This window comes from Megascapheus bottae, chromosome 14 (assembly GCF_031878675.1).
Source record: "Megascapheus bottae isolate mThoBot1 chromosome 14, mThoBot2.hap1, whole genome shotgun sequence".
Taxonomy (NCBI): domain Eukaryota; kingdom Metazoa; phylum Chordata; class Mammalia; order Rodentia; family Geomyidae; genus Megascapheus; species Megascapheus bottae.
Genome location: NC_143522.1, coordinates 11753966 through 11770881, shown reverse-complemented (window position 1 = coordinate 11770881; position 16916 = coordinate 11753966). Strand labels below are relative to the sequence as shown.

The 16916-nt window shown below is 40.8% G+C and overlaps 2 protein-coding genes across 4 annotated transcripts in view; both read right to left on the bottom strand.

Annotated features, from left to right (window-relative positions):
- Positions 1–16916, bottom strand: part of Bbof1 (basal body orientation factor 1) — a 30018-nt gene that overhangs the window by 4473 nt on the left and 8629 nt on the right. For 2 of the 3 annotated variants that reach the window (XR_016537571.1, XM_090344464.1), the window contains exons 4-11: positions 16163–16306; positions 9378–9458; positions 8460–8530; positions 7073–7217; positions 5113–5606; positions 3970–4071; positions 1849–1923; positions 1569–1680 (exon numbers count right to left, since the gene is read on the bottom strand). Coding sequence is in view for 2 of the 3 variants with exons in the window: in XM_090344464.1 (XP_090200590.1) it covers positions 1569–1680; positions 1849–1923; positions 3970–4071; positions 5113–5606; positions 7073–7217; positions 8460–8530; positions 9378–9458; positions 16163–16306 (1224 nt within the window). In the remaining variant the exon portion in view is untranslated. Of the gene's footprint in view, positions 1–1553; positions 1681–1848; positions 1924–3969; positions 4072–5112; positions 5607–7072; positions 7218–8459; positions 8531–9377; positions 9459–16162; positions 16307–16916 lie in introns of those variants that run through there. The other variant, XM_090344463.1, reaches the window with a different exon arrangement.
- LOC150054685 (E3 ubiquitin-protein ligase RNF113A-like) lies at positions 12192–13790 on the bottom strand. The gene has a single exon (XM_090344467.1). It carries the CDS (start codon positions 13752–13754, stop codon positions 12756–12758), a length of 999 nt encoding a protein of 332 aa, XP_090200593.1. The 5' UTR covers positions 13755–13790; the 3' UTR covers positions 12192–12755.

The following is a 16916-nucleotide window of genomic DNA, read 5'->3' as shown; positions in this document are numbered from 1 at the left end:
GAGTTCAAGCCCCAAGAATAGTACAAAAAAAAAAAAGTAACAAAACACGCAGCCCTTTGTTTTTCTCCCTCCCCTTTCTAATGGTGAAGCAACAGAAATCGATAGTTTGAGAATCAAATTAAACATAATCACCAAGACTCTTAATATTTTCTTTACAGTTAAGGGAAGCCACTCTTTTAAAGGTGACTAATCAAGGCAAGTGACAGTGGGTTGTACCTGTAATCCTATCTACTCAGGAGGTTGAGATATGAGGGTTGTGATTTGAAGCTAGCCTGAACAGGGAAAATCCAAGAAATTCTTACCACAAATAAAATACCAGAAGTGGAACTACGGGTCATGTAGTAGAGTACAAAAGGAAAGCACCTATGTCCTGAATTCAAGCCCCAAGACTGGCACCAAAAAAAAAAAAAAAGAGAGAGAAAGAAAAAAATATTGTGTGTGGATAGGAATGAGGCTTAAGGGAATGCCTGCCTAGCACGCATGAGGCCCTAGGTTCCATTCCTCAGTACCACATAAACATTAGAAGCCCTTAAGTGGCACTGTGGCTCGAGTAGTAAGAGTGCTAGCTTTGAGCAAAAGAAGCTCAGGCACAGTGCATAGGCCCTGAGTTCAAGCCCCAGGACTGGCAAAAAAAAAAAAAAGTTACTTTACTTTCATTGGAATCAATTTATTTAGCCAGTTATTTGTTCAGAAATTTGTTTATTTTCTTCTCTTTCTAAGTCGTAGCACTTGAATGCAGGGTTTGGGTACTGTCCTGAGTTTTTTGTTTGTTCCAAGACTAGCACTCTACCACTTTGAGCCACAGCACCGCTCACGGTTTTCTGACAGTTAATTGAAGATAAGAGTCTTGGAACTGTAATCCTAGATACCAGCTTCTTGAGTAGTTAGGATTACAGGAATGAGCCTACAGCACCCTGCTGTTTGTTTCTTAAACGGAAAAAAAAATCTACTTATAGTCATGGTGGTAGCAACTTAAAAAAAAAAGGGGGGGGTGGATTTTAGTATCTGTCGAACTGCTATGGCCTTGTTTGAATTTTCTGTTCTTACATTATACTAATTGATTGTTAATAACAAATTTAAATAAAAACTCCTTAAAGAACAAAATTTGGCTTCCTAAAAAAACTGATACCATACTTATGTACTTTGCTAACTACATTTGTCTGCTACATTATTTTGATTTACACTCTACATATGTATGTCCAAAGGCAAGAGTTATAAGGTCATTATATTTATGATTATATAACAAAAGAACCTGAGCTTACCTTAGAGGTAGTGACTGCCTGGCATGCACAAGACCCTAGTATGTAATACACATTTTGGCTAGCTGCTATTTCACACTATAGTTTTCCACACCATCAGAGTTTCAGGTATTCATCTACATTATGTATAATATGCCTTGAGTATGCACAATTTCTTTAAAGTTCCTATTTTGTTGCGTTAGTAATATTTTTTACGCTTCTCAATCCCTCGGAGCTGCTAGCTAGCAAGGAAACCACTGTGAAATTAGCCAAAATGCATAATGAAGGTAATAATTATGTGCATTGTTTGATTAATTATAGGCTCCTTACTTGGTCAGTGACCTGTGGTTCTTGTGGAATCCTGGGTAACACCATTTCACCAGCATTTGATATTGGAACTTGCTGGGTGATGAAGGTTTGGTCTTGAAGTGTATTTTCATGCCTGCAGTAATAACAAAATGATAGTGCTGTAACAGCTATATCTGGAATTTGGTTCAGAACAACAGGCTTTTCATATTATTCCCTTTCAAATCTAGCATGTGTTGCTGTCTATAACCACCATTGTTGTCTGACTATCACCTGTGACTCCAGTAGGATCTTAAGATCTTACCCAGATTCCTTCATTTCTCCACTGTCAGAAACAAGAATGTCTGGAACTGGAGGCCGAGAACTCTGGTTGTATTTCCTGTAGCAGATAAGTCAACAAAAGTAATAAGGCTGTGTTTTTTCATGTCTCCATATTTGAAGTATACTCCTTATAGTGTTATGAGAAATGCTTTTGTTAGATGGGCTTATTTCCAAAGTGAGTTTTTTTACACAAACATACATGTACAGTATTAGGCAAGTTAATATAATTGCCTAAAGTTGACACATGTTGAACTCATGACACAGAAAATATGGAGTATGGTAGAGTATCTGTCTAGCAAGTACAAAACAGAGTTCAAACCCCAGAACCACCAATAAAAAAAGAAATGTACAGAGATGAACATAATGATTATCAGTGGAGGGTAAGGTTAAGAGAAAGTACTTGACTAAAACACCCGAAATACGGGCCAGGAATTTGGCCTAGTGGTTAAAGTGCTTGCCTAGCATGCATGAAGACCCGGGTTCCATTCCTTGGTACCACATACATAGAAAAAAGCCGGAAGTGGTGCTGAGGCTCAAGTGGTAGAGATCTATGGAGCCTTGAGAAAGTCCAAGGACATTGCTCAGGCCCTGAGCTCAAGCCCAGGACTGGCAAAAAAAAAAAAAAAAAAAAAAAAAAAAAAAAAAAAACCACCCGAAGTTCACTTCCCATAAAAACAGCCTTAGAGGGGCCAGGAGTTGGCCTAGTGGTAGAGTGCTTGACTAGCATGCACGAAGACCTGGGTTCAATTCCTCAGTACCACATACATAGAAAAAAAGCTGGAAATGGTGCTATGGCTCAAGTGGTAGGGCTCTAGCCTTGAGAAAGCCCAAGGAGAGCACTCAGGCACAGAGTTCAAGCCCCACGACTGGCAAAAAAAAAACAAATAAAAACAAAAACAGCCTTAGAACTCATAAGGGTTACCCAGTTTAGGCCAGTGCAATTTAGAAGTTTGGAGCTTAAGAATAGGAAATAAATTAGGCACCAGTAGCTTACCATTTTGTAAGGCTAGCTATTCAGGAGCAAAGATCTGAGAATCTCAGTATAAAGCCAGCCCTGGCAGATAAATCTGACAGACTCATCTCTAACTAGCAAAAATTGGCAAGTGGCTCAAGTGGTAAAGCGTTAGTAAAAGCTCAGCAAGAATGAGAGGGCCTAGGGGCCGGGAGTTTGGCCTAGTGGTTAAAGTGCTTGCCTAGCATGCATGAAGACCCGGGTTCGATTCCTCGGTACCACATACATAGAAAAAAGCCGGAAGTGGTGCTGAGGCTCAAGTGGTAGAGCTCTAGCCTTGAGAAAGTCCAAGGACAGTGCTCAGGCCCTGAGCTCAAGCCCAGGACTGGCAAAAAAAAAAAAAAAGAATGAGAGGGCCTAGTGTTTGCCTAGCATGCACGAAGACTGAGGTTCAATTCCTCAGTACCACATAGAAAAAAAAGGCCAGAAGTGGTGTTAAGGCTCAAGTAGTAGAACTCTAGCCTTGAGAAAGTCCAAGAACAGTGGAGTCTCAAGCCCAGGACTGGCAAGAAAAAAAAAAAGAACGAAAAGGCCTAGGCGGGTCCCCGTAGATCACACTTGTAATCCTAGCTTCTCAGAGGAGGCTGACATCTGAGGATTGTGGCTCAAAGACAGCCCAGGCAGGAAAGCCCATAAGACTCCTACCTACACTTTACTACCACTTGAGCTAGCTTGAGCAAAAAAGCCCAAGGATAACACAAAGGCCCTAAAAATCAAGACCCAGGAGAGGTTAAAAAAATTTTTTTCTCTTGAAATATATGTGAATTTCTGCTTTGCCTTTGCCTCTTTCTCATGTTAAGAGTTTCTTGATTCATTTATCTTTGCAAAACAAAAAACCTGCACATTTGTTATGTTTCCTGCAGGAAGTACATTGATTAACTTACAGCATCACCCTAAGCATCTTATATTAATCTTTCTTTTTCCAAGTCATTTTTTGTTTTCATGCTTATTTACAGTAGAAAAGCAAAAAAAAAACCCACCTTATATTTATTTTTCCTTTAGTATATTTCCTATTGTTCTACGTAAGAATCCGTTCAATATTTCTATATGGTTTTTAGGTTTGATAATTTCATTGCAAAACTAGGAAATTACCTAGAAGCTAAACCATTCATTTTTGCAAACAGCAATCTCAAGACTTTCTCCTTCTGTTCCCAGGTCAAATCTCCAATATCCACATTTCTTGGTGTACTTGTCCTAAACAATTTAAAGAAAAACATATAGTCAAAAAAAGCTTTTCTAGGAGCTGAAAGTTTGGCTTAGTGGTAGAGTGCTTACCTAGCATACACCAAGACCTGAGTTTGATTCCACATACATATAAAAAGCAGGAATTGGTGCTATGGTTCAAGTGGTAGAGCTCTAGCCTTGAGAAAGCCCAAGGACTGTGCCCAAGCTCTGAGTTCAAGCCCCAAGACTGGCAAAACAAAAACAAAAAAGCTACAACTTTTCTTTTTAAAAAATATAAAACTGAGAGTTTGACTTAGTGGTAAAATGCTTGCCTAGCAGGCACAAAGACCCGGGTTCAATTCCTTGATACCACATACATAGAAAAAGCCAGAAGTGGTGCTATGGCTCAAGTGGCAGAGTGCTAGCTTTGAGGAAAAAGCCCAAGGACAGTGCTTAGACCCTGAGTTCAAGCCACATGCACACAAAATTATATATATTATTGTATTATTAGTATATATTATATATGTTATTATATATATATATATAAAAATATATAGTGGTGCTGTGGCTCAAGGGGTAGGGCAATAGCCTTGAGCTGAAGAGTTCAGGGGCAACATCCAAGCCCAGAGTTCAAGCCCCATGGCCTACAAAAAAATATAGATTAAACAGAAGAAATGTCCACATAGCTGATTACATACTGACTACAAAACAAACTACATCAATTTCATAAACTTGAAATCACTTCAGCATTTGGATATTACCAAACTGAACCTGTTTTGATTTGAAGTGGGGGGGAGTTTTTTTTGCCAGTCCTGAGGCTTGAACTCAGGGACTGGGCACTATCCTTGAGCTTTTTTTTACTCAAGGCTATACTACTCTACCATGTGAGCCACAGCACCACTCTGGCTTTTTTCTGTATATGTGACAGGAATGAAACACAGGGCTTCATGCAAGCTAGACAAGCACTCTACCACTAGGCCATACTCCCAGCCCTTCTTCGGAGTTCTGATCTTTTTAATGGACATTAAAAGAGCAGTAGAAAAAGGCAATGTGTTAAGGTATTATTAGTACCATTTTTCAGCCTCTATGAGATCTTGATTCACACTATTGGTGCTGTATTCTCTGCCATCAAATGTCCTGATTTGGGGATATTCTGTTTTTCCTGCACATGCTGTTCTCATCTTTAAATTGAAAGCAGCTTGTGCTAACTGCTTATAGTTTTTCCTGCTGACTATGATCTGTTGCTTCACTTGATGTAGAGCATCTAGAAAGAAATTTTCCACTTCTGTCCTCTCATCTAGTATGTTCCTGGCCAGCTTCTTCACTCGATTCATTTCCCTGTCTTTCATTTGAAGAACCTGCTGCAGCTTGTCAATTTCGACCAGACCTGCTTGATTCTCTATTGTTGCCTGTTGCTGCAGTTTCAAAATTTCTGCCTCAAACTCTCTGGTCATAAAAGTTAAAGCATTTTCCAAGTTTACCACCTTCTTCTGAAGAGTCTGGATTTGTGATTTCTGCTGGGCAAGTTGCATAATTTTTTCTTTAATTAATAATTCATTGATCTCCTAGAAACAGAAAAGACGAGAGGTTTAGGTTCTTTTTTTTCTTTAATTGATCCAGAATTTAAAAGTTGCTCGATAATTTCCACTATTCCATGAGATTTTACAACAGGGTAAGTTGGTGATTATTTTGGCACTTCTGCATATAAGAAGCAATAAATACCCTTGGGTCCTTGCTTGGATTTGTGAAGGCAATCCATTGATTTCACTAATTCTAGAAGTTTTCATTTTATACCATCAAAACAATAAAACAGGAGCCAGGTGCCAGAGGCTCATGCCTGTAATTCTAGTTACTCAGGAAGTTGAGTTCAAAACCAGCCCAGGCACTAAAGTCAGTAACACTCCTATCTCCAATTAACCACCAGAAAACCAGAAGTGGCACTGTGGCTCCAGTGGTAGAGCCTTGAGCTGAAAAGCTCAAGGACAGGGCCCCAGGTCCAGAGTTCAAGGCCCCCCGCCACCAAAAAAAATCAGTGTAATAGGGCCAGGAGTGTGGCCTAGTGGTAGAGTGCTTGCCTAGCATTTGATTCCTCATTATCACATACATAGAGAAGGGCAAAAGTGGTGCTGTGGCTCAAGTGCAGAATGCTAGCTTTGAACAAAAAGTGTCCAAGAACAGTGTCCAGACTTTGAGTTCAAGCCCCAGGACTAACAAAGTAAGAAAGAGGAAGGAAGGAAGGAAAGAAGGAAGGAAGGAAGGAAGGAAGGAAGGAAGGAAGGAAGGAAGGAAGGAAGGAAGGAAGGAAGGAAGGCAGGCAGGCAGGCAGGCAGGCAGGCAGGCAGGCAGGCTTGGGAATATGGTTAGTGGTAGAGTGGTAGAGTGCTTGCCTAGCATGCATGAAGCCCTAGATTCGATTCTTCTGTACCACATAAACAGAAAAAGCTGGAAGTGGCACTGTGGCTCAAATGGTAGAGTGCTAGCTTTGAGCACAGAGAGGCTCAGGGGCAGAGCCCAGGCCCTATCAACCCCAGGGGGAAAAAGAAAAATATGTGTAAGACTCCCAAGAAGACCTCTAAAAGGCACATTTCTTTTTGTCTTCTTACCCTTCCTTCTTGTTGGAATAGAGCTCCAATACCCATGTTGGCCATAAAGGCAACTCTGAGGATTTAAGTCACACATGGAAGAAAGAAGCTAAATAAGTTGTTTTTTGATTTTGTCACACTAGCTTTCCTACTCTAGATTTTTCACCTCCAGATTTTTTTAGAAGAAATAAACTCATAGCCAAACCAATTCCTAAGTGACTAACTGAGGCAAAGCAAAACATGCATTCTAAGGTAGCAGATTGCTAAGGTTGCAATTTTGATTTATTCTATGTAAAGTTAAGCCTATGCATATTATAAGTCATTTGATAATCTTTTCATGTCATCAATTAAAGATTCCTATTGTCCATATGTATCATTATTATGCTTAGTTCTTGGTATTTACCAATCCAATTCTTAATAGGAAACAAAATCCAAATGAAAATGGGAACCTTTTGATGTAAAAGAATAGTATGACTCTCTTGTAACTTCTGGGAGTCTTTTTGTACAGCTTCAGCTTCCTTCAGGTGGTATGAAAGAGCTTTCTGAAGATAAACATTCTCTTTAAAAACATTTCTTCCAGCAGTATTCAGTTGTCTGAAATAAGCAGATAAAGGATCTAAAATATAGGCCTAAGTTTAAGATATTACCAATTTACAACAATGATTACTTTAATCTCCAATATTATTAATGGCCACCACTGGGCTAGGTACATAGCTTAGTGACAAAATGATTGCCTAATATATGAAAGACCCTAAGTTTGATCCCTAGGAACACTTAATACACATTCACAACTACTACTCACTTAACTTACTTTTTTGGTTGGTCATGGGACTTGAACTCTGGGCCTGGGTGTTGTTCCTGAGCTCTTCAGCTCAAGCTAACCCCTAACCCCTGAGCCACAGCACCGCTTCCAGTTTTCTGGTGATTAAGTGGACATAAGAGTCTCCAGGACTTTTTAGTGCCTGGGCTGGCTCTGAACCTTGACCCTCAGATCCCACCCTCCTGAGTGGCTAGAATTATAGTCATGAGCCACCATCCCTGGCTTACTGTGGGTTTTCTTATGACTAATTCTTATTCTATAATAAAGTGAAAAGTAATATGTTAGCTGACATCATGACACATGCATAAAATACCAGTACTTGAAAGGGTGAGACAAAAGGATCTCAAGTGCCTGGGTAAACAAAAGTGCAAAAGTGCTGACCGGTCTCACTATATAGGTAGGCTTGTGTAGAACTTGTAAACCTCTTCCTTCAGCTTCCTAAGTACTAGGATTACAGGCATGTACTATCATGCCCAGCTATAGCCAGTTTTCACATAAAGAATCCAATTTTCAAGCAAGTCAGTAATTTTTTTAACAGTCAATCAAGATGCATATTGAAAAAATCAGCCTAACTTCAAAGCCTAGGATCTTTCTACCATGTCATGCTACTTACTAGAAAGGAGGACACAATGAGTAGGGCATATGAAGAAAAAGAAACATGGAGTAAAACTAGTCCAGCTGGGCATGATGGCTCATGCCTGTAATCCTAGCTACTCAGGAAGATCAAGATTCAAAGCCAGCCTGGGAACTAAAGTCCATGAGACTCTTATCTCCAATTAACCATCAGAAAACTAGAAGTGGCTGTGGCTCAGGGGCTAGGGTGGTAATCTTGAGCTGAAGAGCTTGGGGACAGCACCCAGGCCCAGAGTTTAAGACCCACTATCATCAAAAAAAAAAAAGAAGAGAAAAAGAAAAAAAGAATAGTCCATAACATTAGAAGAAAGCTAGCCGGAAAGAAACAGGAAGGTAAGGAGAAAACACCATAAAAGAAACTAAAACAGGAGGCAACAGCTTACACCACAGCTTCATGGTGAGCTCTCTCTGCCAGCATTAGTATCTTCTTTTCAGCCTCTTTTTCTAGACGGTGCTAGAAAATAAAATAGAATATTAAAATACAATTTTCTTTTTGGTCAGTCATTGGGCTTGAACTCTGGGTCTGGGCAGTGTCCCTGAGCTCTTCAGCTGAAGGCTAGTGCTCTACCCCTTGAGTCACAAAGCCACTTCCAGTTTCATGGTGGTTAATTGGAGCTAAAAGTCTCATGGACTTTTGTCCCTGGGATTCTAGATCTCAGCCTCCTGGGCAGCTAGGATTATAGGCCTGAGCCACCAGTGCTGGCTACAAAATTGTTATTTTTAAAAGAAAATTCTAGCCAATAAGTATGCCATCTTGGAGGTACAGAAGACCGGGTTCAATTCCTCGGTACCACATACATAGGAAAAAAAAAAGCCAGAAGTGGTGCTCAAGCGGTAGAGCTTTAGCCTTGAGAAAGCCCAAGGGCTCAGGCCCTGAGCTCAAGCCCAAGACTGGTAAAATAAATAAATAAATAAATAAATAAAAATAAAAAAATAAAAAGGCTGGGTAAACCCTGACCAAGGACTCCTCCCAGCCTCACTGCCCAGTGCCTGCGGATGAACTCCCTGCCTGGCTTGTATCCCGCAATAAACCTTGCTTTTGCATTTTGGACGCCTCTATCTCAGTGGTTTTCTTTGGGGGGACCCCTCCTCTGGGCACAACAGGTCTCACTATCTATCCCAAGCTGGCCATCAACTCATTGTCTTTCTGTCTCAGTCTCCTGAATGGCAGATGTATGCGATGACACACAGCTTTAGCTGTGTTCTAGTAAGATCAAATAAAATGTTGATATGTCTTAAAATACATATAAATATACTTTTGTTCTAGTTGGCTTTTCTTAGCATTTCCTAATATTCTGTACCTTTTCTTCAAAGAATCTGCCTTCCAGTCTTCGGAGAGTTTCCTGATGTTTCTTCTCTGTGGTCCTTAAATTTTCTTTCAGCTAAAATTTCAAAGCAAAAAAAAAAGATCAATAGGAAAAATTCTCATAAACATTTTGTTATATATTAACTCCTAATCCAAACATATAGAAAACTTCAATGTCCTTGCCTCTAAGTACTGAATTTCCTTCATATTGAGATGATGTTTCCCCCCACTTTTTTTTTTCTTAATGGTACTTCATATTGCACTTGGCCTCATGTGTGCTAGGTGGGGAAATTTAAGACTCGTATTGATAATAATTCTTCACATTCATACAAGTTACTCTTATATTTTCCAAATGCCTTCAAGTGTGTAATCAGAAAATCATAAAATTTTAGAATTGGGGCCAGATTATACAATGCCCTCACCTAATATAATAATCTTGGTGTGGCACCAGTTCATGTCTAGCCCCTCAGGAGGCTGAGATCTTAGTTTGAAGCAAGCCTTGACAGGAAAATCATGAGACTCTTATTTCTAATTAACCACCAAAATGCCTAAAGTGTAATTGTGGCTCAAATGGTAGAGTGCTAGCATTGAACAACAACACACATACGCACATACACAAATCTTTTGTGGAAAAAAGGTCTAGAGAAAGGTATATCACTAATTCAAAGCTTATTAGTATACAAGCCTTCTCCTTAATGGATAGGTGCCTTTTTTTTTTGCAAGTCCTGCGGCTTGAACTCAGGGGCTGAGCACTGTTCTTGGGCTTTCTCAAGGCCAGTGGTCTGCCACTTGAGCCACAGCACCACTTCTGGCTTTTTCTATGTATGTGGTACCAAGAAATCGAATCTGGGTCTTCATGAGAGCTAGGTAAGTACTCTACCACTAGGCTAAACTCCCGGCCCATAGAAACCTACTTCTATTCTCTAAAACTATGCAGAATAAAAGAGACATGACACTTTTAGGAAGGAAAGGATGCTAAGGAAATATAAACTAAAGTGATGATATTCTACTGATAAGATGGAAATGGACATACTTAAACTATCATTCATGTCGAGGGGAAAAAAAAGTAGTACAGAGCTCTCCATCATACAGAGTAGGTTAAATGTGGATTGTCTCATAGGCTGTTTGTCTCCAAAAAGTCACTTGACTGTTGATTCAGGTTGCCAGGTATAAAAAAAAAAAAGAGGACAGTACCATTAAAAAAAAAAAGCATAGTAACAGGATTTATCTCATATAGGAGTGGAAAGGATTAAATATAGGAAAAATAATTAATATCATGTTTAATATACCCTTAACAATTTTTCTTACTGTAGTCTGTTTTTGTTTTTTGCCAATGACAGAGCTTGAACTCAGGGACTGTTGTTCAGTCTGTGTGCTCATTGCTAATGCTGGGCCAATTGAACTAGATTTTCAGTTCCTGTAATCTATTCTACCATATTAAATCTTTATTTTATTGTTAGGGTCCAGTCCCCCAATATTAGGGTCCATAATCAAAGGAACGAGTCTGACACAAAAGCAGAAGTTAAATAGAGTTTTATTCCTCGCCTAGTATTGAGAAGCATACTGACCAGTCAGGGCTGTCTCTAAGATGTGAGTGAGAGAGTGACCCCGCCTAATCTTACAGGCTACTTTTATAGACCACCAGTTATGTGGTTGGGCTGGCCATACACAGGTGGCCAATGGAATCTCAACATACTTGAGTGATGGCTGGGGCAACCACTGTCACCTTTGCTGTTTGAACTGACCTATCATCTTGGTGGGCTTCTGGCACACTGCTCTGATGACAAAGGAAAAAGAGAGTTTCCTGGCAGGCCAAGGGGGTTGGGTGGGGGAGGAATTCTGGTAACTCCACCTGGTTTAACTGCTCTTGTAATCTGAGCTGTTATCAGGGATTTTACAGCCCCCGCCTCAAGTACACCTTTGTCATGAAGATGGGATTTGGGGGGAAGTCAAGAAAGGGGTCCCTACATTATATATGCCCTCTTTCAGATGTTCTTTCTTCTTAAATATTTTCATATAATTTCAAAGACTTTCAAAACTAATTGCCAATATAAAATTCTATAAAACATCCTGGAGATCCTTGGAAATGTACCTTTCATATGCCATTAGACATATATCAGTTGGTAATACATATCACAGTCGTTTAAAAGTTCATGTTTTGCTGGATTCTGGTGGCTCATGCCTGTAATCCTAACTACTCAGGAGGTTGAGATCTGAGGATGATAGTTCAAAGCTGGCCCAGGTAATACAATGCCTTGAGACTCATCTCCAATTAATCACTAGAAAATGGGAAGTGTGGCTTGGCTCAAGGGTAGGGTAGTAGCCTTGAGCTGAAGAACTCAAGGATATTGCCCAGGTGAAGCTCAAAGCCCAATGATCCAAAAAAGTCAGGGTTAACAATTTGTACCTGACTTTTGTAAAAATAGCCTGCAGACATGTTAAATATATTTCTATAAAACAGAAGAGAAAGACTGTACAACAAATTTTAACAACAGTTACAGTTACAGCTACTTTCGTTTCTTTTGTGTGTGTTCCTGTTCTAGGCTTGAACTCAGCACCAGGGTATGGGAGCTGTCCCTGAACTTTTGACTCATGATCTTGGCTTCCTAAATAGGGTTACAGGCATGAGCCACAGACACCTGGCATCTTTCTTTCTTAATCCATTAAGTTAAATCTGATAAAAAATACACATTACCACTTGAACTAAAACTCCTAAAAAATAATCTACCAGTATGTAGACACTGTTGCACAGGCTTACCTGAACTACAGATCCTCTTGCTTCAGCAGCTGGGATTGCAGGTGTGCACCACATATCAACTTTTTTTTTCTTTAAAACATATGCCTTGAATAACTTACAACGATTTAAATGTAACTAGTCTCTTTCCAAGTTGCAAAATGAATCATACATACAGTGAACTTTTTCCTTAATGTCTATCTTCCAATTTTAAGTGCATTGGCCCCTGACACTTGCCTCCTCTGTTTGAAATTCCAATTAACCACCTTACTTTTCCCCATAAACTAGTAACTTCCGACTTAATTTCTAATGTGTTTCTTAACAGCTCTTCGAAAGGTCTGAAGTCTATTTATTCACTAGGTAGCAACGCTGTTCTTTTAAGAAGAAAAATCACACATTAGCTCACCGGACTATGAATTATCTCTTAACTAATTTTGATTCCCAATGTATACCGTGTTGAAAGTTCCTGAAGAGTTGACTATATTGATTCAATCTGCAGCATCTTCATTGAAAACAAACTTGATATTCTTTCTTTTTCAAATCCATTCCTTCGGTTATGGTTGTTTGGGGGAGTTTTTGAAGAAGACCAGAAGAAAAATATTTTGAAGAGAAATTTATGGAAAACCCAAGCCATGTGAATTAAATCCCATCGGGGTCCTCTGCAGCTCTAGGCTTCTTCAGTTTAGCAATCAATTCTTTGGCGGGATTGAAGACGCCACTGGTCTGCTGGTCACAGACGTAACAGCGTGGAGTGATGCGGAAACGCTGAAGTGCACAGCTCTCGCAGAAATAATGCTTACACTTGGTGACAACTGGGTTTTGGAAGGTTTGACGACAGATGAAACACTTAAATGGTATTTCGTCATCATCGCTTCCCACTTCGTAGTTTTCCTCCTCCCCGACACCATACCGACCCTCATCAAGCTCACGTTCGATCTGCCACCCGTGCTTGTAATCTGAACGGTCGTGGAGGAATTTGCAGCTGTCTCCGAAGCCGCAGAAACCAGTCTCCTTGTAGTCCTTACAGATGTCGGGCTGGTAATCCCAGCGCACCGTGGCACGCAGGTGCTCGGGCGCTCGAATGGGGCCCTTCCTCACCATCCCGGAGGAGGCGTTGCCCATGGATGTATCTTTGGGCTTCATGTATTTCTGGTAGTTGTTGATTCCCCGGTAGATCTTGTCATCTTCCTTGCCTCTCAGTTCCTCCTGGATCTTCTGGCTGCGCTCGAAGATGGCCTGTGCATCTCGCTCCTTGTCCGTGTCCAGCTGGTACGCGGCGGTCGCCCCCATATCCTCGGGCCCCGCGGGCTTTGCCGAGCGGGTGGACTTGTAGAACACGCCCAGACTGACTCTCTCTTCCTCCTCCTCACCCCCGTCCCCGTCCCCGCTCGAGCGGCGCTCCGACGCCTTGGCTTTGCCGATGCCGGGCGTCTTCTGGATCATAGGGTTGTGGACCGTCCGCTTCTTCTCTGGTCGGACCACAGTGCTGCCTTCGTCGCTACTGCTGTCGCTGTCCCCGGACTCTGGGCTGCACGACGGACGCTTCCTGCGGCCCGCAGTGCCTTTCCGCTTGGGCTTTTTGAAGAGGAAGGTGCATACCTGGTCCGCCGACTTTCCCGGAGAAACTTGCTCTGCCATCTCCGAGTCTCGAGCGCTTAAACGGCCACGGCCCCGGCGTGGAGCGGCGCGAGGCTGTTACGTCACGACGGGGACGCCCCGCCCAGGCAGCGCGCGGGGAGGGAGTGCGCATGCGCCACCCGCCAATCAAGTTTAATGAAGAGAGAGCGGATGCTCTTCAAAGAGTCCTTTCCCCAGGTTAACTAAACGCTGCCGCTGCCGGGTATTTAGTAGTTCAGTGAACACAAAATTAGTGACGCAAAGAATTTACAGTCACGCTTAGGCGCAGTGCCTCACGTCTATAATCTTAGCTATTAGGTAAGTGGAGATGAGGGAGGAATTGCACTAGAGGCCAGCCCCGAAATAAAGTTTGCAAGACCAGGAGCGGTATATAGAAGAACAAATTATGGGCCAGCCAGGGCAAAAAACAAGATCCATTAAAAAATAATGGAAGCAAAAAGAAAGAACTGGAAGCATGGCTCAAGTGGTGGAACACCTGTAAGAGTCCACAATCTTGTGGGTGAGAGCTCAAGATAATATGGCTAAGAAGTATAAAAAATACAGTTGAAAAGTTGTAATTCCTCCCTCTCCCCCTTTGAGTTGTTTGGCATTAGTTCTCACTCCTTAACTCAGGCTGTCCTGATACTCACTATGCAATAAGGCTAACGTAAAACTCAGCATCCTCTTTCCTCACCTCCCAAGCGCTGGACTTACAGACATATACATTGCACTTAGATAAAAGTCTTACTGTTTTATGTTAAGTTCTTCTTTTATTTGTAATTTAAACACAAACTTGTAAAAAGAAAAATCTAAAAATTGCCCTTTCGGGCCTGGAGTTTGGCCTAGTAGTAGAGTGCTTGCCTAGCATGCACAAAGACCCAGGTTTGATTCCTTAGTACCACATACATAGAAAAAAGCCAGAAGTGGTGCTGTGGCTCAAGTGGTAGAGCTCTAACCTTGAGGAAGTCCAAGTACAGTGCTCAGGCCATGAGTTCAAGTCCCATGACTGGCAAAAATAAAAATGCCCTTTGCTGCTCCGCATAAATTAGGCACAATTCAAAATGATTGTTGATACAAAATACAAAAAAAGAAAAAACACTTAAAAAAACTATTTCACTCATTGATATGAAAAAAAATCTTGCTGTGCAAGATACATATAACACAAGATAAAGTCTTAATGTTTAAATGGAACTGAAAAAGCCTCATCCCCAGCACCGCTGCAGGATGGGATTAAGGGGGGGGGGCAGTTTCTACCTGGCTCTCTCACTCTGGGAGATGTCATCACTCAGCTTACATGAGGGTCCCATATAGGAAGAATCTTCTACCTCCCATAATCACCACACCATCAGAACATCCAGGTGAGGTGAATGTATCACTGCGGAAACAAATCCTCAATCTCCAAGTAAGCATTCAGACAACTATATCCCTGACTATATCCATGAAAATCACAAGAGCTATAAATTTGGACTTTTTATTTCATACAGCAGAACATCACTTTATATAATTCTTATTATATGTCATATACTAAGTACTTTATGAATACTATTTGGCTTAATCCTATAACAATCCTGAGTGCCCTAATGATCCTCATTTTAAAGATGATGGAACCAAGAAAGTTACAAGAAGGAAGGTTTAGTAATTTTCTGACTTCACTTTCCTATGTCACCACTGCATTTTAACTGATGCAATAAAATTACATTCTGAGCTGGTGGAATGGAAAGTAACAGAAAGAGTATAAGTATATAAGTTATTTAGAGCAACTTGCTAAAAGTATTCTCATTCTACCCACCTCTACTCAAAGAATCTTCTGATTTTTTTTGTAAAATTATTCATCAGGCTAAACATGTATTTTTTCTTTAGAACTATGCTACTCCCTCCCCCATATTTTCTAATAAGTTCACTTCTTATTAGAGTCAATAAAAATATTTAACTGCTGATGAACATGGGTGACTTGGTTTAAAATTTGGTTCATAAAGAAATTGATGTTTAAGGCTGAGAGTTTGGCCTGGTGGTAGAGTGCTTGCCTAACATGCACAAAGATCCGGGTTCGATTCCTCGGTACCACATACATAGAAAAAAAGCCAGAAGAGGTGCTTAGGCCCAAGTGGTAGAACTCTAGCCACCTTCAGAAAGTCCAAGGACAGTGCTCAGGTTGTGAGCTCAAGCCCAGGACTGGCAAAGAAAAAAGAAAAAGAAAAAAAAAAAAAAGAAATCGATGTTTAGAGAAATAACACTTGAATGGTCAAGGCTTTCGTTTTCCTCTTTTTCTCTCACATAAGCTCTAAAATGTCAGAGAAGTTAATGTCTCACAGGAATGTGAAGACTTTCTGCAGAAAGAAAAGAGAGAAAAAAACAGGGAAGGAGTAGGAGGGAGCAAAGAAGGAAAGGAATGAAGGGAAGAGAGGAGGAAAGGGAAGGAAGGAACTTACATCCTCTAATTCTTTCTCCACTTCGACTTTTCTCTTCTGGAAATGTTTTATTGTTTTTAGCTCTGTCTGAATCATACCAATTTCTTTGGCTCTTTGAGAGAATCTTCCTTCCAGCTGATTTATCTGCATAGTGTACTTTTGTTCCTATAGTCAAAGAAGAAGTAAGTAAGTTAGGAAAAACAAAAGTTCTACAGAGTCATGTTTCATCTGAAGCCTTGAACCGAAGAAATGTTCCATTAGTTTATTTTCTTTCTGCCAGTCCTGGGGCTTGAACTCAGGGCCTGGGCACAGTCATTGGGCTTTCTCAAGGCTAGCTCTCTACCACTTGAGCCTCAGCTTCCAGCTTTTTTCTGTGTATGTGGGACTAAGGAATAGAACCCAGGGGTTTATGCATGCTAGGCAAGCCCTCTATCACCAGGCCAACCTCCTGGCCCCTCTTTTTGTTGAAAGTATTAATTTTACAATATTAATTTCCATAAAAGATGCCAATATACCTTGAATCAGAAAGAAATTCTGGAAGAAATCTAAACATATAATTTAGTAGGTAAAGCAAGTGCTTGGCATGTTCAAGGTTCTGGATTCAATCTGTAGCAACAACTACAACAAAAGCCCAAACCAGGGCTGGGAACGTGGCCTAGTGGTAATGTGCTCTCCTAGCATGCATGAAGCCCTGGGTTCGATTCCCAGAAACCACACACACAGAAAAAGGGCTGTGGCTCAAGTGGTGGAGTGCTAGCCTTGAACAAAATATGTC

What these genes read in the sequence shown, in the direction of transcription:
- LOC150054685 (XM_090344467.1), bottom strand. Translation starts at nt 13,754, where the DNA reads ATGGCAGAGCAAGTTTCTCCGGGAAAGTCGGCGGACCAGGTATGCACC.